The sequence below is a fragment of the Phoenix dactylifera genome, chromosome 1 (assembly GCF_009389715.1).
Source record: "Phoenix dactylifera cultivar Barhee BC4 chromosome 1, palm_55x_up_171113_PBpolish2nd_filt_p, whole genome shotgun sequence".
In the NCBI taxonomy this organism is placed as follows: domain Eukaryota; kingdom Viridiplantae; phylum Streptophyta; class Magnoliopsida; order Arecales; family Arecaceae; genus Phoenix; species Phoenix dactylifera.
This window is the reverse complement of record NC_052392.1, coordinates 2047599-2071742: the sequence shown is the minus strand read 5'-3', so window position 1 is coordinate 2071742 and position 24144 is coordinate 2047599. Positions and strand designations below refer to the sequence as shown.

At 37.4% G+C, this 24144-nt stretch overlaps 2 protein-coding genes across 7 annotated transcripts; one reads left to right on the top strand and one right to left on the bottom strand.

Annotated features, from left to right (window-relative positions):
• The first annotated feature begins 1753 nt into the window (after positions 1-1753).
• Positions 1754-5889, top strand: LOC103720128 (transcription factor PHYTOCHROME INTERACTING FACTOR-LIKE 15-like). 5 transcript variants are annotated; one of them, XM_008809700.4, is made up of 9 exons: positions 1757-2050; positions 2412-2712; positions 2882-4052; positions 4138-4239; positions 4344-4409; positions 4507-4572; positions 4665-5180; positions 5334-5448; positions 5523-5889. In XM_008809700.4, exons 2-8 carry the CDS (start codon positions 2618-2620, stop codon positions 5352-5354), a joined length of 2037 nt encoding a protein of 678 aa, XP_008807922.2. In that variant the 5' UTR covers positions 1757-2050; positions 2412-2617; the 3' UTR covers positions 5355-5448; positions 5523-5889. The 5 variants fall into 5 exon arrangements, with proteins under 5 accessions (XP_026665428.2, XP_008807922.2, XP_008807921.2 ...); XM_008809699.4 differs by having other exon boundaries at positions 2230-2712; XM_026809626.2 differs by having other exon boundaries at positions 1757-2712.
• A 3340-nt stretch (positions 5890-9229) lies between these two features.
• On the bottom strand, positions 9230-14378 carry LOC103720130 (A-kinase anchor protein 12-like). Of its 2 annotated transcripts, none has more exons than XM_026809625.2 (2): positions 14288-14378; positions 9230-11863 (listed from the first exon to the last, which is right to left on the bottom strand). In XM_026809625.2, the coding sequence occupies exons 1-2, from the start codon at positions 14354-14356 to the stop codon at positions 9671-9673; spliced, it is 2262 nt and encodes a 753-aa protein (XP_026665426.2). In that variant the 5' UTR covers positions 14357-14378; the 3' UTR covers positions 9230-9670. The 2 variants fall into 2 exon arrangements, with proteins under 2 accessions (XP_026665426.2, XP_008807927.2); XM_008809705.4 differs by lacking the exon at positions 14288-14378 and adding an exon at positions 13790-14150.
• Positions 14379-24144: the final 9766 nt, after the last annotated feature.

Sequence of the window (24144 nt, the reverse complement as noted above, 5' to 3'; positions counted from 1 at the left end):
CTTTATCGTCTGGTGGACTGGATTGCTGAAAATACATGTATGCGCTTGTTCTTGAACTTCAAATTACTTATTAAATTTCTAATGAAGTTGCTATTCATGATTGTGAAATTGAAGGTGATGTGTAGTTTATAGTGAGAAACGAACATTTGTCCTATATTACAAAGGTCGAGCCCTAATTCTTTTTCGAGAAAATTGCTCATACCTTTAAATTCATTATGAACTTAATACTCATTTATTAATTGAAACCTGTTATGGAGCTTGGTATAAGATTTATGATTTTTAATTACTTGACAGTGATATACATGCCATAAAAGTTCTTAAATTTGTCGAGGATATTAATGTATTGCTTCATATACTCTAAGTTATGTGAAATACTAAATAAGATATACAATAATCATTCACCTTTTATCAAAGTTACTTGATACCAATATTTTTTCATGCAAACTCAGCGTAGGCCTCTAGGCATTATATAGTTTGTTCTAATTTGGGTTTACTTCTACTACCAATCCGATAACTCTTATAAGGCTGCTTTACATTTTTCATTATCTTGTCATGTTCACTTCAACAATATAGCAAACCATCCAAACCATATGATTTTAGCCTGATATCATTCAAAGAATATAAACAAAAATATTATCATATGACTAATCCATGTCCATCCTCTCAACCATTAATTTATAATATTATTATATGGTACCCATAAAACCTTATCGCGATTACATTTCTTAACTAAGTACTAGGACTTAGCAAAAGTCCTTGCAAAACATGCATTTGTTTTATTATTATTATTATTATTATTATTATTATTATTCAGCACCATTTTTATAATTTTTATTAAGTTTATTATTGCTTCTCCTAATTTGTCAGGATCACCTATGGCATGCCTCATGCTTTCTCACTCATCAAACTTGCACTGTTTTTATTTTATGTGCATCACACAAGCATTAGTAGCAGCCACTAACTTGCTCATGGTACTCATTTCGAAACAGCCATTTTTTTTTGTCCCAACAGCTCTCAACACTTTGTTCCAATTTATCTTCATTAATTTCTCATCATTGTTATTTTTATGTTCTATCATATTCAGAGATTATGTATGCTTGCATACAGGCTCTATACAAAAAAATAATATATATTAATATAGGATCATACTAATAATAAAAAATATTACTAATTAATACAAATTGTTATATAATTTTTAAAATTATTTTAATAAAATCATACTAATAAAAAATAATATAAATTAATATTAAATCGTGTTAATTAAAAAAAATATATTATGATGGTGCAGATTATTATTAATTTTTTAAATTATGCTGACAATAGCATTTTAAAGAAATCTGCTACACAACTTGCCCAATCCCATCAAAATCACCATCCCATTATTGAGAAAGGATCCAAAGAGTACTTTCAATACTCGGGTGATAATTACTAATACTCTAATAATTGCTATCACCCAAGTGACCATTTTGCCCTATTCCTACTGATCCTTTCTTATTTCAGAGCTATTTGCATCCATCGCAGATGGGTGAAAATTATTTCAGAAATTCTTATCCCGTTCCCAAACGGGGCTAGAACAGCCGTGATTTATTTGGATCCAAGACCGCACTCTCTCCTAAAAATAATTGCGCAGAGGGAGACAACAGAGGAGTATATTTATCAATTGTTTTCCTTTTACTGGTAACTTTTTATAGTGGTCAAATGCTCAGAATAAGGACAGTGAATCTTATCCTTTTATTCTAGAAAGTTCCAGTCGCCAGGAACAAGTTTAGGCCATGGGAAGGATAAGAACTCTGGTTGGTCCCTTAGCCGATCATTGCTGCCGGGAGGAAAAGGGAAGGAAAAGATGAGATCTTTAACCTTAGCATCAACTTTTTCTCTTGCCCCACTAAATTAATTTTCTTTGGATCCTGAGGATGAGCCCGAAGCTTGTGAGAAAAATTTGATCTTTTCTCGAAAGTCTGTGCGGAGACCATCTTGTTGTTCCAATTGAAGAGGAACTTCTGCTGAGAAAAAGCTGTGAAGGCATCAGGGAGTGGAGCGGGGGAAATGGGTACTCTGTTCCTTCTATGTTCCCTTTGGTGATTTCGTTGGGGGGGATTGGGAGACTCCTCCTCGAGGAAGAGCTGGATTTAGACTTTTTTGCTTGATGAGCTTTTGCCTTTACTGGTTTTATTGTGATAGAGATTACATCTTGGTTTGAATCTTTTTTTTTTTTTTTTTTTGCTTCAGTGGGTTGATTCCCTGTTGGAAAGTACCAAAAAGATTGGATTTTGATGCAATTTGGAGATTTCCCTAGGAAGAAGAAGATCTAGATTTCTATCTTTGTTTTTTATCAGTGTTCCAAGTCAGAAAAAATGATCTTTTTTTTTGGAAAGAAATATTGACTCTTGGTTGGAAATTCTCTGCATCAGCATATGTTCTCGCTGGAAAGCTTCAAGTGGCGTTACGTGGTTTTTAACTTTTCAGTGCTATTAGATTGGGTCTAATAGGCTGCGAGGAGAATTTAATCTTCTTCTTTGGGTAATCTAAGGAGCGAGCCGTAGATTTCAGCACTCTAGTTATAGTCCCAATCTGGCTCTGGAGTCTAACTGAAAAAGTTTCATGAGCTTTTGAAATCATGCCTCTCTCCCAATACCATCAGTATGCAACAAAGGATAAGCCGGAAGCGACACAATCAAGAGCGAACAATTGCTCGGCTGATCTATTCACCATGTAAGTGGGCTTGCCTTATTCTCTGTTCCCATTATTTGTTCTATCCTATCGGTTTTATTCTTTTTAATTCCTTTTTGTGAATCATTTAATTCTTCATGTAATGGCTTATTCTTAGTTTCACTCATTTATACTTGTTCTGAAACATTATGTTCATGGTTTGGGAATTAAGGCCTGATCACGAATTTGCTGAGCTACTGTGGGAGAATGGCCAGATTGTGATGCAGAGCCACTCCAGTAGGCCTAAGAAGAGCTCCTTACCCACCACCTTTTCTTCCCAGGCTGCTGGAGTTCGTGAGAAGGATGGAAGGGATGCCGGCAATCCGAGGGCTTCACGGTTTGACGCAATGGAACCAATGGTTAATGACTTCTCGCCTTCGGGACCTTCTGCTGATATTGGTATCGATGCTCAAGATGATGATATGGTCCCATGGATCAGTTTTCCCATTGAGGAACCACTCCCAAAGGATGCGCTCCAGAATGATTACTGCTCGGAGTTCTTGAATGAATTCCCAGGGGCCAATCTGAATTCTCCTTCTGCTTATAACAAGCGCACAGCTGCCGATGGAAGCAGCGGCTTAGGCCAAGATATCAGGAATTCACACAGTGCGGAACATGAGCATGCTTTGAAAGCATTTGCAGAGAGTTCGGAGCCTAGTAGGGTTAGGACTAGCCAATTGTTTCAATTCTCACAGCATTGCCAGAGTTCAGCTCCAAGTTCCAAATCAAGAGCTACAGACACTGGGATCGGTGATAGCACTAGAACTCATTTGCAGAACCAAAATCCTTCAAGTGCCAAGCCACCGCAGCTGAATGGCGGCATGCTGAATTTCTCCCATTTCTCAAGACCCGCTATGCTTGCTAAGGCCAATCTCCATGGTGTTGATGGAAAGAGAACCAATGAGAAGGCGTCTGCTCCCTTGAATATTAATACTGTGGAGTCAACGTTGATCGAGTCTGCTTGTGTTTTCGAGAGTGCTACAGGGGTTCAAGGCCAATCAGTTTCAGTTCCTCCCGGGATGGAGTTGCGGTCACCTGTCAAGCTTCCCCAAGAGGTGATTCCTGTCGAGCATTCAGAGGCTATTTGTCAACAAGATGCTTCAAGGAAGAATGATTCAAATATCCTTCATAACAATTGTAGTAAACCTGCCGATCAACCTGCTAGCTCAAGTGTCGCGGCAAGTGCGGCCTTAAGGCGGCACAAAACTGAAAAGGCTCCTGAAGTAGCTGTTGCATCCTCTTCTGTGTGTTCAGCTAATAGTGCAGGAGCAGCATCTAACGATCCTAAGCAGGGAGATAAGAGGAAAAGTCGTGAAGGAGAAGAATCAGGATACCAGAGTGAAGTAAGTTGGAGATAGAGAACCCTATGTAATTTCTTGCACAGGAGCTTCTTTCGACAAATTCTTTTGACTGATTGTTTCCATATAGGATTTTGAAGATGTGTCGGTGGACTTAAGAAAACCCGCAACCGGACGAGGGATGGGTGCAAAGAGAAGTCGCGCTGCAGAAGTACATAATTTATCAGAAAGAGTGAGTGCACATGACAACTTGTATTCTTAGCTTGAAATTGTTATCTTTTGATTTGAACTGGTAATTTAAATTCGCTATGTATAATTTTTGTTTCGTATCAACAGAGGCGAAGGGATAGGATCAATGAGAAAATGCGTGCACTACAAGAGCTTATACCCAATTGTAATAAGGTAACATACTTTTTTCTTAAGCCAGTATGATTGATGTTATCAATACAGTAGCTGACATGAAAGAGCTTGTGTCGTTTTAAATCACACAATTTTGAAGGCGGACAAAGCTTCAATGCTTGAAGAGGCCATTGAGTATCTTAAAACACTTCAGATGCAAGTTCAGGTAAATGCTTTGTGGTCATGCATGTTCTACTTCTTAGGTTTTTCTCAATGTGATCCGCTTGCTGAAAAATTTCCTTTCTTCTTCGAACACAGATCTTGTCCATGAGTAGCGGATTATGCATGCCTCCAATGTTGCTGCCTCATGGTATGCAACATATGCATGCACCAGCCATGGTTCGTTACTCGCCAATGGGTGTAGGGATGGGAATGGGTATCGGATTTGGCTATGGAATGGGAATGTATGACATAAATGGCTCCCCCAGTTGCCCGATGATCCCTATGCCACCAGTGCATGGACCGCAGTTCCCTTGCTCCTCAATTCCAGTGTCGCTGGGCTTGCATGGCATGCCTGGATCTGTCAACCATCAGATGTTTGGAGTCCCAGTTCAGGGTGGCCCTTTGTCGATTCCTCGGCCATCTCCATTTGGTTCTTTATCAGGGCCTTCTTTTACAGCAAACTCAGTGCCTGAGATTACAGTCCCAACAACTTGTCCAATTTCGGCTTCAGACACAGCGCCTACTGCAATTTCTGCAGATCAGCAGCAACAAAACATAGAAGCATTACATGGATCAGGCATCAATGACTCACAGATTCAGACTCCTGATCAGGTATGCACATTTTTCCTCAACCCACATTTTCTTGCAAAGTAATTGTACCATCTTTAATAGTTTAATGTCTTAGGTTCACAGCCTACTTAATCGATGTATCTTGTCAAATTTATCATACCCTCCCAATTAATTGATAGTGTTTCTTGCTGTCAGGCAGTGAAGAAACCATTTTAACGGACTGCTTTTGGTGAAAATGAGTAATAAAACACAGCATGCCAGGGAAAATGGACATCTCCACCATATCTCTGAAAATGGGATTGCACAAAAAGTGAGTTCAGAAATGTTTAGGTATTGGTAAGCACTTCAGTGAAGTACTATATCCTGACTTCTCTATCATTGCAGGCTACAGTGGACAAAAGCTTATGGACACTGCCTGATTGAGATGGGCATTGCTTGCAAAATTTCTATGAAAGATGCAACCCAACTGAAGTCTTCCACCATGTGGAAATTCACTTTTTGATACAAGACATTTCATGGTACCTAGAAGTAACCTTTCGGTTTTCAGTAGCAGGGTGGGCATAACGTGCAGAGTTTTGTAAATTGAGATTTGCGGGATCCATGCAGTGACCACGTGTCAGGGAGGATGAGCTTTCAGAGTGTACTATAGAAAGAGTTGTTTCCACCTCTGTAAGCATTTCTGACTTGATGTAACAACCTATAATCTTTCAATAAAGTAATTTTGCTTAGAGCTTTCGGTGCTTGATGTAAATTTTCTTGAATCACTTTCTAGAAATTCTTTTATTGGGTCTGTGAATCTGTGAATGATAAACCAATGATTGCATTTTATCCAGATGAATAACATAAACAGAAATACCCGTTAGCTGCTTTTAGTAGTTAAGAACGGTAAATTATAAGGTATGGCGAGTGATTATTATAGATCACATGCCACTTGTTGCAATGTATATATACCGTTGAAAAATGCATACAAATGCCGAACAATTTTTGATCTCTTCTTGATACATGGTTATTACAGTTTCACCCTAGATGTGCCATCCTGATAAATAGTAGCAATTTCAGTTTCATGCAGAGTCCTGAGGTTGAAGTATCGAGGGGTGATGAGAGAATATTAGGGACAGAGAGCAGGGACCAATTAAGAAATTGATTCCATTTTGAAGGATATAGATGAGATCCAGTGGTGGCGTTGGACCTGTGAACCTGACTACAAATAGATATGATCAGGTTTGTTGCTTATGTCTATGTTTTTTCGCCTTAAGGAAGGACAAATACATTTTAGCTGGATTGCTGGTGTTGGCTCACTTTTAAGAGGGGGGTCGATGAGTGTCGGAAAAAGCTGTTGCTTTTAATCTGATTGCAGCACCCTGTTTAAGTTGCTTATATTCACAGAGATCGTTCCCTTTCCTGAATGTACTTCAGTATGACATGCCAGTTTGATTTTGTTTTTCATTTTAAGTTACTTAATCGGTTTCCTTTGGCACATGCAATTCTCTTTTCTTTGGTTGTCACTGGGCTTTGAGATGGCCATTCAAGCATACCAATCGTAGCTTAAGAGCAATTCAGTGAGGCAGCTGGATAGTCTTGTCCTAAGCTGTTTGACTCTCGCCTTCTCTATAAATTCTGGTAATCATCAATCCATTTGCACCCACTTTTGCCGACTTCCCAGCTGCTGCTTTTGCTCCTTTTCAAACATAAGAGACATCCCATCCATCAAGTAGGATCAAGGATGCCTTTGTGGAATTGTGGGGTAGCATAGATGTGCATTGTGATGGTCATCGATAGGTGCAAACAAAAGTATGTTACCACAAATCAAGGCTAGTAAGCTTTAGGGAGATGTATAGAAGAAAAACTGATGAATGTTGGCCAGGTGATGGGTGTTATAATCATAAAAGTATTTGCTACTCCATAGGAATTGCATGGAGACTCAGTTCACCTTTGCAGGAGGTGAGGTATGATAGACTGCTGTGGCAGGGATGCGGATGAACAGAACTTGGATGGAAGTGCTGATTTAGGCCATGGGACGGTGGAAAACAGAAGAAGATAGATGAAGGCTCATCTAATTAAGAAATTTTTTCCTTGTTTAACTGATGTAAGAGGAATCTCTTTTGGAAATGATAAGAGAGGCTACTCTGAAAATGAAAAAAATTATATAGGCCTTGCATGCGGGTCCACTTGAGAAATGATCACTACACATGATGCAGTTGATTGCCTTGCCATCCATGTTGGTACCTAATGTATTTCTTACCTATTGCATAAATGTACTTCTGTCATCTCTCTGGAATTTGCCAATGACCTCATTAAATATGCAAAATAATATCAAAGAACGAGATTACATGCTATGTGCTAAATGTGCTCTGAAACTTAAAAGTAAATATACTCTTCAGAGCAGGTGCGTAATTTAAATATTCAAAGGGAAATGGCAGATGTGAAAATCTCTTTGGTTACTATTAAAGTTAGAATCTTATATAATGGTTGGCAAAGCATTAGGTCAATTTTTCAGGGCATAAGTGAGAGGAATATGTAGTTGGTGCTTAGTCATCTTCCCTTATTCTGTCCTATCTTTTCTGAACAGAATTGTAAGTCAATCTTTTAAATCACTGGTTCCTGTAATGAAGTCAAGCTCATCAATCATCTCACAGTTAAGTAAGCTCAGGTTGGTTACTTAAACTGCAGAAAGGAAATGGTCATGCAAACCTTATGATGCCCCTGTTACTTCAATATTGCTACTTCTCTAACACACCCAGGCATTAGCATTATATGCCTTATAAAATACTAATTCAATGTAGCCAACCATGGTTATCTCAGCCCCTTGGCACCCCTCTCCTCTATGGAGAGGTTCTATAATCGACTATAAATGGCGGCAACTCATCGAGTTTCTCAAAGATTTCCAAATAAATAAAATATAAATAGGAAATTAGTTATATTTCTTGCTTGTCAATTAAACAAAACATCCCAAACATTCTTTGTTCACAGAAATGCAGTAATTTTGCAGATATTTTATGGCTGGTGCAGATGCACTAGGGTTGTAAGCATACCTTGACCAAACTTTTAACATCCATACACAGCTAGTCAGCTGTCACTTCCAATTGTTCTAGCATCAATTATTAGCATAATTTTTGTATGTAATCTACTCGATCCACTATGGTGTTCTTAATCTACGTCGTCAAAGAAAATTCTACATGTATTTGTCTAAGATAAATTCTATCATAAAGTCTTTGTCGCCATTCTGGAGTCAGCAGTTGCCTCATCATACATCCTTCTGAAAGTTGACTTGGCCTGAATTTTACATTAAAATTTTCTCTAAATCTTTTATGTTTTAGCTACTTGAGCTTTTTCCTCTTTCCCATATTTAGAAATTATGCATTTCCTCTTGGCTCTAACAAAGCAATAATCCTCTGTTTCAAGAATTAAGTGTATCTGAAAGAATATAGGCTTCATTTTTATCAACTTGAATATATCTGAAAGAATATTAATGTATCTCCCCATCCCTTTTTCTCATTAAAAACAGAAGGATAAATTCCTAGACAAGCCGTGAGATCATATTATTATCTAATTTTTTGCTCTTCACTTTCCTTTGTTCTGATTTATACTTGGAGACAATTTGGCTCATGGTTATAGCATAATGTACAAGAACAATGAAAGAATAAATTTTATTCTATTGACAATAGCTATTAGCGGACGTCGTTCACATGCTCTTGCAGGTCTCCATAGAGGTATGGAACTGGAAAGTACCATCATCTGATACCATTTGCATATTGGAACCCAATTTCTTGTCTGACGGATTACTTGAGGATTACGTATATATTTCTAAAGGTAATGCTGACTAATGCATGTTGAAACATGCATGTGATAATGACATGAAAGTGGATATATCGACATACGAGGTTAACATGGAATTAACATCATTTCATGAACATTTTATACAATTGTTGGACGTTATTGCCTTCATGCTTGGGTCAGTGGACTTGCATTGATGCATTAACTTAGGAAACCAACATGCTCATGATTATATCACTGGAACACTCTCCCATTAACATGATGTTGAATTCAGGCATCTTTATCGTATCACCACAATGCAGTTGCATCACAATAAGTTACAAAATATATATCAAGTATACGTTGATTATTATTCATGAGACTGAACAATACACGCATAATCAACAAAAAGAATGTCTCGCCAGGTCTATAAACACAACCAAAATATAACCAAGCCACACAAAAGCACACCATCCCGAGAAATAAATAACACTACACTGAACTGATACTGTTCAATTCATCATTTCTACCATCAAGCCAAGAGGCACAATTTCAATAAATCTTTCCCTGCAAGTGTCATTGCCCCATTAGCTCAATCCTCCTAATTGCATTTCTGTTCATCCATTCACACACATATTTTCTCTCTCACTGGGCACCATGTGGAAGGCACACCAGCGCAGGCAGGATGTGGATGCAAGAATGACCTTTAGAACATATATGTTGCAAGAGCCTATAACAAATGACACAACCTTTTTAAACTGAAGAAACCTCCTGCTCTATTACTTCACTTCAATGTCATCGTTGGTTCCTGCTGACATGGTCTTTGAACTTGGTGATTTACCAAGGATCACCTTCTTTGCCTTGACAATCAAATGCTTCATCTTTGATAATATGCTACTTGAATGGTGTCGAGAAGCTTTACGAACGTCTTGTTTAGGGGCCTCCTTGTCTTGCTTTGTGACATCACCATCTTTGGAGGGCTCAACTATGTTTCCATCATCAGGTTTCCCAGTCTCTGCAATATCTTTTGCAAGTTCCTTATCCTTCTCAATCTCCTCAGAATCATCAACTGGTTCTGCAGCAGATGCAGAGATAACATTCTTTTCCTCCATATCATGCTCTTTAAAAGTTTCACCAAGAGTCTTCCTTGCACCTTCCAAAGCTTCATTCTTCTTTTCATTAATCGTTTCAGCACCTTTAGGAGATTTCTCTTTCTCATCTTTCTCCTGAACCATTTCGGTACCACCAGATGTTTTCTCCTCTGCTAATGAGACTCCAGAAATGTCACCAACAACATCGAATTCTTTGGAGGTCTCAACCAAAGTTGGCTCGTCACCTTCTAGAGTGTTATCCTTCTTATCTACCATTTCTGCAGCTATAGAAGATTTCTCATCTTTGGATGAGACGGCAGCAGCATCAGAACTTTCGGAGGTATCAATTGTTGTTGTCTTATCACTTTCCAAGCTCTCTTCCTTCTTCTCTGCCACAATTTCAAGAATTCCGGATACTTTTTCCTGAGATGAAAATTCAGCAACTTCAGAGGCAGCATCGAAATCCTTGGAGGTCTCTAACCCAGATAGCTTCTCATCTTTCAGACCCTCAACCTTTGTCTCTTCAAACACTGCAGCACCTTTAAAAGCCTTCTCTGCCTGGGATGGAGCCTCTGCAACTATGGAAGCAGCATCAAGATCTCTGGTGATTTCCTCTTTACCTTTTAAGTGTTCGTCCTTATCCTCAACCATATCAACACCTTCAGAGACCTTCCTTTCCTCGGAAGAGACTTCATAAATTTCAGTAGCTGCCTTGAGATCTTTGGAGGTACCTACCAAAGTTGGCTCATTACTTTCCAATCTATCATTCTTCTCCTCCTCAACCTTTTCAGTACTTCCAGAAACCTTCTCTCCATCATATGCAACTGCAGCAACTTCGCTAGCAGCATCAATATTACTTTTCTCACTTACATTTGGTTCTTCAGCTTCTGTAATCTTTTCTTGCTTTTGTTCTTCAACCTTAGCTTCTGGCTTCATGGAATCTTCAGTGATTTTGATAACTGAACTTTCATCGGCAGCGTCTACCAGTTCTATAGCAGCAGGAGGATTGGGCTTGCCAGCATCAACTGCAACTTCTTTCACCACCTCTTCGACTCTACCGCTCCCCATTTCTTCTTTTGCAGATTCCTCGACATCTCTACTAGCATTTAATTCTGCATCAGTCTTTTGGGGTGCATCAGTAGCCTCAAGAGCAACAGCTCCTTTTCCAGCTTCTTGAAGCTTCGCAACATCTGTTACCACTGCACTCAAATTTTCGAAGGCAACAGTCTCCTCAAAGTTCTTGTTTTCGTCTTGGGAATTCTTAGCACCTTCTTCAGTACCAAGGCTTTCAATGCCATCAGATGCAGGCGCTTTGGCAGTGGATACTATCGGTGGCTCCTTTTTTTTGTTTTCTTCTTCTGAAATTGAACTTGGAACAGTTGAAGGCTCTGTAACTTCACCTTTCGCTTTTTCAGTCACCGTTTCTGAAACTGCTGGCTTTTTTGATGCTTCTGATTCTGGTTCTTCAACTGAAGATTCCTCAAAATCCTCCTTTGGTTTTTCAACCACTTCACTTGGTGGCACAAGAGTATTAGATACATCTGGTTGATTCTCTAATTCTTCTTGGGTACATTCGGCTGCTGGTTCTGACGTAGCAGAGGTTTCAGCTTCCTTTTTAACATTGTCCACCCCTTCCACACCATGACCAACTAAATCATCTGAACCAGAAGCCTTGTCATTATCTTCTTCTTCCTTCACCTCAACTGCGGAATCAATCTTACCTTCTGGCTTTTCTTCTGATTCAATTAAAGCTGTTTCAGTATTTGTTGAATCCTCTACCTGGAAATTTGCTTCCTCATCCTTACCTTCAACTTTTTTTGGTTGGGAAACATTCTCTCCATCAGTATCTTTTGTATTGTTGACCTCTTCCTTCTCAACAATCTGCCAGTATACTAGTCAGGTACCAACCAAGAAATTTCCAGAAAAAGAGATTATTTATGCATCAAAGCAAGAGAATCTTGTATAAAACCAAAAAATGATAATTATGAAAAATCAATAAAAATGTATAATGGATATAGATTTTTCCTTTTTTTCTTACATTTTCTCAGAAATGGTGACAAGGGAAGCAGATAAACGCTTATGCATGCGCATGAAATGATCAGAAATAGAAAAGCAATTATATGGGTTTTGATTATCAAACTAATAATATTAATATACCTGTACAGAAAAAAAAAATTCTTTTTTTTAAAATAAAAGTAGAGAGTGAAAGAAACTTGAGCCAATTAGTATATGTGCATGAACATTAATGCTTTCTGGATGCATATGCACCTAAAGTAACTCGATTGGAAGTAATCAACAATGGATAAATAGTCATCTCAATATCCAACACAAACATGGAACAGTAAATTAGAACAAGTTTCTCAGGAGCTAATATATTGCTCGATCATCTGAAGGTTTTTGCCAATTGGAAAGAAACTAAGGTAGTTTGAAATTCAGCAATCTTCATTCTGTTTTCTTGAATTGATCATATTGAACTACTCTGTCTTGTTAGTATGACCATAGACCAAAAACTCTTGCTCCTGCCTAATTCAACATCTCGAATGGGCTTTCTACAATATCCTAATAACTGGTCTAAATAATATATAACTGATATTTTTTGTTAAGCGGATTGACAAACTCATTCTTTCTTAGGAAGATTTTAAGACCAAAAAGTATTGTTAAAATAAATCATTCCTTGAGGTATTTTACAAGGACCTGCTTTCCTCTCTATTCAGGTACATTAAAACTAGTTTGTATGTATGAGAAATTGAAATTAAATTCAACACAGGTTGAACCAATTTCCCATGAGCACAAGGTGCGACGAAGTCCAACTTAGGCTGCATCTATCTTCTAAGTTAAAACCTGTACCAGATTATCTGGTAGCTATATACGGACATCCATATTTCTGGCACTGCAAGTGAAAGAGAGAAGATAGTGCATGTCATGAATTTATCATTATGAGTGACAGAACCAAAGGAAAATAAGGCGTTCCAAATTTGAGGAATCCTTTTTCCCATGACAAGTGATGAGACTTGAAACATGATAGAAAAATGAAATTAATTTAATTGTTCAACATTTATCAGGTGGAACCAGTAAATTCTCCTCAAAATCATGGACAATTAAATTATTTCTATCCATGATAATATATGTACAGTGCTTGTATTTATATAAGTTTTAAGGAATAAGCGTACTGATTAATCTTGTGAATATAGAAGAAGCAGCATCTAAAAGCAAAATCTTAAGAGCCAATGCTCTCGTAATTACAAAACGCATACTCAATTTATTCAGAAACAGAAGGACCTTATTTTCATGATTCATGAAGACCAGAACAAGGGATGGACTAGTAGGAAGCCGGAGGAGAAAACAAGAAAAAGAAAGAGACTTTCTTAGCCCTCTAAGATCTTTATTTTAAAGCAAAACTCAGATGGCTCTTCTTTTACAAAATCTGCAGCACTGGCTGGAAAAGAAGAAGAAGAAGAAGAAGAAGACTGATCAAATTATCATATCAGTTTTGCTTACATCTGATCCCTCCACCATGATCCATGAATGCTAGAACTGGTTCTGCTGCCCAAAACAGTTTGCACACACAATATGAAGGGGAAAAGAACATGAAAAAGGCCTCACAACAGAAAATTTTTAGGTATATCTTGCTCCAAATTCCTAATCCTAGCAGGAGAGCCAAAAAAAAAAGAATATTTCCATTTTCAGTTTCATGAGTTCTTTTACAGTTGGCGGTAGCCAAGAAAGAGAAACACAAGATAGAAAGGAAATGAAAATAAAGAACTAGGAAAAAAGGAGAGAAAAAGGAGCGTTTTCTCTGTTACATACTTTGTCATCTGTTTGATCGTTTGACGAAGCCTCAGAAGCCATGGATTCGAGATCGGCCACCTCAGACCAGCTCTCCTTTAGCTTAGAGAGGAGGGAACAAGGAACGCAGGCAAAGAAGACAAGAAACAGAGCAGTGTCTTTTTGAAGGAGGAGGAAACAGAGCACTGTCACAGTGATGCAGCCCCCCACAAGCTAAATTTGGAAGAATACATGCTATGAGCTGGCATCAGCTCAGGCACATGCATGCTGATACCACCAACGAAGGAAAGCAAAGACCAGGAAAAAAAATTAATAAAGATTTCACAGAGACTTTCCCTTTTGGCCATCTGCACTCCCATGGTGTCCTCTTTTTCTATGGCATGTTCCAGAAAGAGAGAGAAAAAAAAAGGAATGTATGTATCTTTGAATGGAGTGTAATTATATGTACCAAAAAAAAAAAAAAAAATGCAAGCATTTATACTTTTTATACAGAATATGGCTGTGGGATGATCAGCTTACCAGCCTTTTCCAGGGTGTGATTCTGTGAATAGGTGTGGGGGGACCGAATGGCATGTGGGGATTGGGCATAGACTGCAGATATTGGAAATGAGGGGTCTCTAATCTCAGCAAAGCAACAGAGGAGCTTTCATTTTAAAAAGATGTTAATATTTAATCGTTTAACAATTTAACTTGTTTCGTCCTGTTCTAAATCCAATTTTGATTACCTGTTTAATAAATTGGTCAAGTTCGGATTGACAAATTGTCGATCTGATCCGACCGGTACACCCTAACTTTTTATGGCCTCTTAACACTATCTTTTCCAATTTCTCAGCATTTTTTCAAGTTTTAGTAAATGGTTATAAGAAGAAAATGATGTAATCTTCTAAGATATTGGGATTCCGTTATGCTTCTGGAGTTTGGTGGAATGATGATTTAACCAAGGGGTCATGCAACCTTGTAGGATATTGAAGCTCCAAAATCGCAATTCTTTTTCAGATTTTGTTGGAAGTGAGGAAGAAACAACTCATGAAACCTGATAAGACATTGAAATGCCAAAGTAGCTTTACGGTCCCACCTGCAAGCTGCAATGTCAGTTTACCAACTCTAAGTTGGCTTTTGATTGTCTCCAATACAAAAGGCATTGTCGGAAACCAAGTTTTCTCCTCCCGTTGAATGAACAAAGACTAGGATTCAGTAAAAATTAATTTGTCTGAAAAATCTCTGCTCCCCACCTTCTGATTTGTCTGAAAACTCCCTTTTTCTCCTTACATTCTTATAACTTAATGGTAGCTGTCGCCCATAGAGGTATAACAGAAATAGTTTAAGCAATCTAGGTGACAATTTCGACAATTAGGTAAAGCTTACATATTTCAAAGAATCGAAAAGAAAAAAATCTCAAACATCCTTAAACGGCATGAAAAGTTTTTAGAAATGGTGAAGCTTTTAATTCAGACAGAAAGAAAAATCTGTCCTCTTTTATCATTTATAAATATGGCCCTGTTAATGGTGTATTCCTGCTAGGATACAGAAGCTTAAAGTGATAATAAAACCACCATCCATTGTTTTAAAGCTTAGGCAGATCCATATAGAAGATGACTCAGGTGGGCCTTCACCACTATCCATTGCTTATTCAGGGATGGGTGAGGTCACATCCTGTGACTAAACACTTCGTGCTGTCAATTATTAGATCCCTTTCATATTACTCAAATTTAAATATGTATAAAAATATGTTAGATGTATGGGAATATTATGATGCCACATATCACCAATGTTTTGATCAAGACATTTTCAAAAATCTAGCAAGAAATTAGAATTTACGTCAAACCTTTGCTTATTTAGTACAGAATGAACTGTGATAAGTTTTTGTTTGGCATGAAAAGCCATCTGGGGGGCCTGGTGGCTGCCCTCTATTTACAATCCCAAGAGTTGTTTAATATTTCATTACTCCAGGTATTTCATGAGAGCTTGACATCGATAGATGATAGCATTATTTTAATTGGACAAAGGTTGGTATGGTGGTTCTGCTTCAGCACAGTTCATGGACTGTTCACTGTGGTGCATCGCCATTTGTGTAGTTAGTTAATCATGGTCTGGTGCAGTTTAGCACTTTTTAAGCCAAGAATAAACAATTGCATGCTATCGAACTACCTTGGTACGACCTGGACATGCTATAGATAGTATCAAAATAGATCCGACTTATGATCCATACGCACTAGAGATACTGAAGCATGGGCCTTTTTGAAACTGACCATCAACCGGTTGTAGTATTCGTGATTGAATTTAAACTTTAGTTAGCCGAGCGAGAAAGCCAGGACTTCAATGAGGATCTTCATGAACATGTATTCTGTTCCATATTAGTTATGCGCTGGATCGATCTTAGATACTTATACAGAATTATGGAATCCAAATATTACTTTCTGGCTCGTCTTTTTGGATGAGGCCCTGAATTGATGCATTATCATCAGAAGGAAAAAATGATGACTCAGACGCATTCCTCACCTTAACCAATCTTGAAAGATCATTATAGTCCAGTCTTAATAGCCAAATTCTCGATGATGCAGAGTCTCTTCTCCTTTTTTTTTTTTTTTTTTTTTTTCCTGCCCCAAAAGAAAGATGGGAAACCCATAAAAAAAGTCATTAAGTAAATGAATCACATCGAAAGCCTCAATCCTACACCAATGTAAGAAAACTATCTTAATTATAGAAATGGTCTTGAATTTGTTGATTCAAAGGGTGCATCATTGGTCGATGCTGGGCAACAGATCATAATTAAGTGCATGCAGCTCTTGGACGGAGAATCTTTGAACAATGCGGCATGATCCCTTTCCACATGCAATGAAAAATCATAAAGGTGATGGGGTACAGAATGGGTACAAGGGCACATGTTAGGATCACTCATCCCATTTCCAAGCCACTTGCCATATCTTGGGTCCCCACAAAGGGATGAAGGAGCTCCTGATATCTTTCAGCTGCATTCAAGCCTGGTGGAGATGAGAAATTGCCGAATTGGCAGTGCCACCAAAAAAAAAAAAAAAAAAAAGAGTGTTGGATTGGTCTGAGCTGGAATGACAGAACTAAGTAGCTTATCATGAAGTCTAAGGGATGTGTAGATGTTATACGAGCACGATCGCTCTTAAAATTGTAATAATATAATATTTTATTCAAAATAACTAGTCGAAAAATATTATTTGAATTTTTTGATTTTGTATAAGTATCCAAGATCTATCCAGCGAATAATAAATGTAGGACTAAACACACGCTGGCATGGGTTTTCATAAAAATTACCTCATAATGACGATTATTATGACAAATTGACCATCTCGAAGTGCTTGCTTCTTGGCCTTTCCTTCTAAGGTTTTAGCTAGATCCAATACTATACCGATCCGGCAAGCTATACAGTCATCTTCAGTCGCAAAATAGTGCAATTTATTTAAGGAAAAAAAACATCAGGAAATTTTTTTTTGGGAATATCAAGATGATTTTTAGAAGTGTTCTGCCCTAATTTGGAACCGCATGTTGATAGATAGCTCACTAACTTTTGCGGATAATTGAAAATATTTTAGAAATAATCAAGAATTCTTGAGAATTCTCGAAACATTCGCATATCTATTACTCTCTAACTTATTATTTCTTTTCTTGCAATTTATGTTGGAAAAATCAAATGCGCACGCGGCCATTCTCGGGCCGCATGCACAATAGCCAGCGGGCGCTTGCGGCACCCTCTGCGGTTTTCCCCCGCATAATTACTGCAGACACTTCCGCAAAAATGACCAAAAAGCCCCTGACCAGTACCCCTACATATACACCTCAATTTCATCCTATTCGGGACACGAAAAATTAGAAAAAAGTATCAAAAAAATTCTGGAGAAAAGTTCTTCCTCTTAGCCACTTCTTATTTTTATTTTTGCAATTATATTCAATTTATTTTATTCTTTTTATTTCATTCTTCGCTGGATCTGCAAATCTGATCGGATTCGATTTGGCTTCTTTCGAGACGTACCGAAAAAGAAGTTTATGATCATCATATCTCTAAGGAGGATTGCCGGAAGACCCGTATGTGGGAGCAAATACTTCTTTAGGACAGTATCTATGCGCTTCGACATGCCTTAAATCAGACTATTTTCTTTTACTTTTGTTTTAAATTTAATGTTAGTGGATCTGTAGGATTTGTAATTTTATGATTTGAATTTATTAAATGAATAAATTTATTTTGTGCTAGAATAGATTTTCTTTGTGATAAAATAGATTTATTTTGATGCTGAATAATATACATATATATATTATTTCTTTTAAGATTTTCTATTAATTATAATTATTAGATTTATTTGCTTATTTAGGTGATATATTGCTAACAATCTAGAGGTTTGAATCGACTTTTTTGTCCAACTACAAGCGCTTCATGAATATGGATATAGATGTCTAAATCTGCTTGGCCTCCATGTATCTCCTCCTCATCTCATATTTCCTCTTTGCTGTTTTCTGCGGCTCACTGCACTGCAACCTGCCATCTGTTACCTTTATAAGAAGCAATAGAATGGTTGGCATCAAGATTGCATCTCTTGTTGCTTACCTACCATTCTTAATTCAGTGATGCTCAAAGTGTTCTTCTAAATTCATCCAACCACCAACCAAATCATTGGTTGGTTACATTCTAGGACTGCTAGCTATTTGTGGTGTTCAACTTTTCAACCACTTCAGTGTGATATAAATAAATATTACCTTGTCTTAGCTTCTCAGGGGTGGGGGTCAGATCAGGCCGGTCTCTGAATCAGGCTTCAGAGCAACCTTGAATTTTATTTAGACTCTACAATCCGAACTCGAACCCTTCATGCTAGATCCAAAACCTAAGCCGAAGCCGACCCCAGCTCGATAGGCCTTGGGCTAGCTCGGTCCCATGTCCAACCTTAGTAGAGACTTGCTGATTCACTAGAAAGTTTTAGCAGTACAAGAAATGTATACCTAGTCTTGTTATATGAATTTGATTTAGGGTTAATTATTTAAACCAGTAACTTCAATAAGTAAAGATAAACTACATGGCCCAATCTGACCAGATGATATATCATCCAGTGATATCATGTGTTCAAACACTAGAATTGGTGAATTAGCTTATGGGGTTATCTCACGGAGAGGATTGATTTTTTAGGCAATGAAAATATAAGCTCTCATCGATAATAATGGTATATTTTTATTTTTTAAGATGCACATCTTTTATATGGAGGTGTCTGTTAAATGGTATTTGTAGTTAGTAAAAACTAGTTATTTATATTAATGTTCAAAATCATCCATATTCCTACCTCTTTGTAACTAAAAGATGACGATTGCAGCCATATCCATCTACTTAGCAAATAGAAGTTCTGGATTTGAGTCATGAATGTGCACTTTTAAGATTTATCAGACAGTCAAAGTCAGTCAGCCATTAGTAATCACACTATCTTCATCTTCCTAAGCTATGCTTACATCAAATAGTTATTTCCTCGGCATTCAGATATTTAATTATTTGTGGAAAAACTAGTGATAGGCATGTGTGCTGCAAAATGTGAATCCTTTTGTGGTTAAGGATTCTTTTCATTGTTTATATACTTTTGCCATCAAAAATGATGATTAACAGATTAAAACTCCATAGAGGTATTTCTGTGAGAGAAAAAACGTGAAATTTGTGTTCCACTGGTAATTAAAATAAAAAAGGAAACAAAATAAGATCTTCTCAATCTGATTAGATTCATCCACATTCATGCCACCAATTACAGCGTTATGGACAATATATACTACAGAGAGGGAAGGAAAGGAGGAGGAAAGAAATCTGAAAGTGATATATAAACTAGATCTTTTTTCCAGTATTTATCTCAAGGCTCTCAGCAGGCTTTGTGGACGGCGAAGACCGCCTCGAGATTCGGGGGGATGAAAAACTTCTGGCCGCCGACCGGTGGAGCGCCGCCCGGTACCGGACTCCTCCTCGGCTTCCTCGGCGCTGGCGGGCACGCCACCGCGTCCGGTATTCGGTACTCCGCCGCCGTCGGCGTCGTGCACCCCTCCTCCACCACCTCCGCCGCGTTGGCCACCACTACCGCCACCTCTCGCCCCATCACAACACCGAGATCTGATGTCAAAATCCAAAGCAGAGCCGAAAATTTGGGAGGAGAAGAATTCGGGAAGGGAGAGAGGTGAAAAGAGGAGAGATCTGGACCGTTGGGTCTCGGGCAGGGAGCGGAGAGGGAGGAGAAGGGGGAGGGGGAGGGGGTTTGAATTTACAGTAGAGGGGATTGCCCCCCGAAGTTGACCTGTTGACCCAGAGTCAAAGATAAAAAAAAAGACACGGAAGTGAGGACGGATTCCGTTGTTTCCTGTGAGCTTCCTCTCGTCCTCCCGACCTGATGGCAAAACATGGAAGGAGAGCACGGCTCTTGCTTTGACTTGTCCTGTCGGCCGTTGACTCCTTGGGAGAGCGTTCATTGGTGGGGAGTAGGTCAGAATGACTCGGAAGACCGGGCACCGACACCAGATTTTATTTTTTACTCATGGCCACCGGGGAGAATGAGATGAATAAATTCCTCTTTCCTTTTAATTCTAGTTCAACTTGCACGACAGAGAGATATGTTCAAGTAATGCACACGAGGATTCTGATGAAAACCCCCAGACGAGATCCGGATAACATTTGAAAACCAGACCGGATAACTGATGAGCTTAGAGACTGGTCTGACCATAGTCGGCCAAAAGGACCAAAGGCAAATAAGCATGTGCACAAGCCTGAACTAGTGCTTATGCATGGAATTAATACCAATAGCAACGCGCAGGACCAGCCCGCATGCCAGAATTCATTCCACCAGAATAAAAAGCCACTTTGTTTTCATTTTTTTATCCATCTGAATGTATGATCCGTTCAATTCGGTTCGAACGTAGAAAGTTGCTGCCACTTTCAATTTTACTAGCAAAACTTTAGTGTTACGTGTGATTCATGAATCTCTCCTCGTGTAACACATTGCGTTTGCATTAAATATAGTCACCTGACAGCCATAATGACAAGGCACAGTTGCACATACGGATGTCCTTCTAGTATTTTTACATTTGCATGCTTAAAAAGAGATGAGTCATACAAATGTGTGTCAAATTCCTTTACTTTTGCATGCTAAAAAATAACATATCGTACAAATATATATCAAACTATTTTTATTTTTAAGAGTTGTATGAAAGGTATTAATTGTGTTCCTTATCTATTTAAGCAATGCAATCATGGGCATGGTGGCATAAGTTCAATATAGAAATGGGCTCAGCCCAGGATGATCTTCAAAATTTGTTAAAAGGGACTTGGCCTTATAGAATTTAGGCCCCGTTTGGTAAAACTTTTGGTCTAGCCATCCAAAAATACTTTTAGAAGGAACTGAGGTATTTAATAAAAAAATCAAAAAATTATTTTATCTTTACTAGAAAGCTAAAATAGCTCTTTAGGAAAAGCTCCAAAATGGAGCTTTTTTAGAAAAACACTTTTAGCATGCGTCGAAAAACTATTTTAATTTATATTTTTTTTTGAACCAAAATACCCATAATAAATATTATAATTACAAGAAATGACTCTTTATATTATAAAAATCTGCAGAAGATCCAACAAGAAAAACAAAAAACCCAAAAATTAGTTCCTACAAATATTATATTAGTAAAATATTAATATATAATTATAATAATTATAATATTTTATATCTTTATTATTGTATTATATCATAAATATTATATTATATTACATTATATCATAATACATTGATATGTTATATTATATAATATCAAATTATATTATATTATTATACTATAGTATACAATATTATATTACTATATTATAATAATATTATATTACATTATAGTAATATAATGCTATATCATATATTTATGTATTAATACATATTATATTTTATTATGCTATGTTGTATAATACTATGCAATGTTCTTTATAGTCATTTTGTCATACCAAAAGTACTTTCTCAATTTATTTACCAAATACATATTAAAATTCTACAATACTTTATAAATATAATTACCAAATAGCAAATAACTTTTTATAAAAGATTTACTTTAAAAAACTATATTTTTAAAATCTTTACTGCTAACAGCTCTGCCAAATAGTGCCTCAGGCTACAAATTAGCTTGTCTACAACCTTACAGATTTTCTACGAGGGATCATAGATCTAACACTAATAATTTATTTTGAGTTCATCCAACAAACGAGAATTAGCTGGAATTATCATCCAACCATGCAAAATTAGGATGAGCGCGCGCGGGAGTAGAAGAATAAGCAAGATTGGGCTACTCAAGGATGCCTACAAGTAGGAAATAACATGTGATACACAACTGCTAAGATAATCACAACAAGACCCATGCAATACCTCTTCCTATACCAAATGAAAATCAAAGTTTTCTAGAATTACAAAATGTAAATTATTTTTTTTCACAAAATGTTTGGAAGCAAAGAATAAAAACTTTAGATTTAAACTAGAATTAGGAATAAAGAACGAAGAAAATAAGAAGGTAATATAAGTTAGGATAAGTAGTTGGATTCATTTTTGATGAACCAATCCCCTCGATTCGACTAGAGTTGCACCAATATTCACTTAGGCTTCCAAAATATCCAACAACGTTACACTAAATTTGCAAACGATCTTCCGAAGTCGCACCTAAAGAAGATGATGCCTTCAAGTCGTATGAAGGTTGCGGCACCAAAGCGAGGCAGAGGCACACTGCCCAAAACGACACTCAAGGAGAGCTTTAGAATTCAGCAATATTCATTAGGATTAAAAAGAAGATAATACAATAGTATTTTAGGACTATTCATTAAGAGAAACTCATAGGATTCATTAACCAAGACCCAAAGAACGTACAAAAGAAGGCTTCTATTTCTTACACGTTAGTGTTGTATGAATCACCCATTCTAGCCACAAAAAAAAAAAAAAAAAAAAAAAAAAGAAGGCTCCTATAAACAAAATCTTTATCTTAGGGATGAACTGAATACTGAAAAATAATCGAAGGTAATTTAGCTATTGCTAGTTGAGCACGGATGACATCCTAACTACTATCCAAAGACTTCTAGAATAATTTAGACTCAAAAAGCAATTGATTGTAGGGTTTCAACGGTTCAATCTATATCAATAATGGACTTGCCATTGTCTATATCCTGAGGATGGTAGATTTCGGCCATTAATTTATAGCCTCAGAATACGCCTATAAAATTTCAGTTTTGTACTCATAACTTTGTCATCTAATCTTCAATTTATGCAATTAAACTTGTGCTGAATTTCATACAAAATTTTTATCTATGCTATTTTTGGTAAATTTTTAAATTTATTGTTCTTTATAATACTTTCTAACATTGCATATATTTAAGCTCCTTGGGTATATGTGAGTCAAAGTGCCTCCTCATATTCACACCAAGGTATCAACTTAGGCTCCTTGACGGTTGCTATCGATATTCTGATATTTCTACTTTGATCTTGGCGTGACTTGAAATAGGGCTTCTCTAGTCTGCATAATCACATCATCCATCCATCTTTAACAACAATACATTAAGGCATGTCATCAAATAAGATAACTTTAGGAGGCCAGTGCTATGATAGATTTCATCATGCATATGATATTTTAATTAGCATTTGGAATACCAGTATGTGCTTTTGATTTCTACTTCTTTTAAGACTCAACTCTAATAATGGTAAAATTTAGCTAAGGTTTTTAACTCTAACAAGGATGGAGTACATATAGGATAAGGCTAGCCGCCTTTGAATTTCCATCTATTTTGATGATTGGCAATTAGCGATCAGCTAGCATTTGTGAGTGATATATGGAATAAACACTTAATTGTCATTGAGATCCATCCCTTCGAGTTACATATGTCAAAAACTTTCTTTAGGTTTGCTTTTTATTCTGTAAGCTTCTGTGCTGCTACAGCCCACGGCCTTTGTTATTATTCTTGTGACAACTCAGGACTTCACCCAAAATGACTAACTGAAAGGTATTATTTGGATTTCTTGATCCTATATAAGTACCCAAAAGATATTCTACCCAGCGAATGACCGATGTGAGACTAAACACACGCCCGCACGGGTCCTCACATACTTCCCCCGTTCAATCCCTGACGTCATCGTCAGGCTAAGGGTCCAAATTAGGGATGGCAATCGGGTCAGATCAGACATAAACAGATCGGGTCAGATATAGGTCGGGTCAAAAAAATAGACCTGAATCCGACTTATTTATTAAACAGGTCAGGAATTACAATCTGAATCTGACCTGTTTAATAAATAGGTCACCTGACTCGACCCGTTTAAGGAAAGGGAAGGGTGGGAGAATGGGAGGGGAAGAGACTCCAGAGAGAGAGAGAGAGAGAGAGAGAGAGAGAGAGAGGT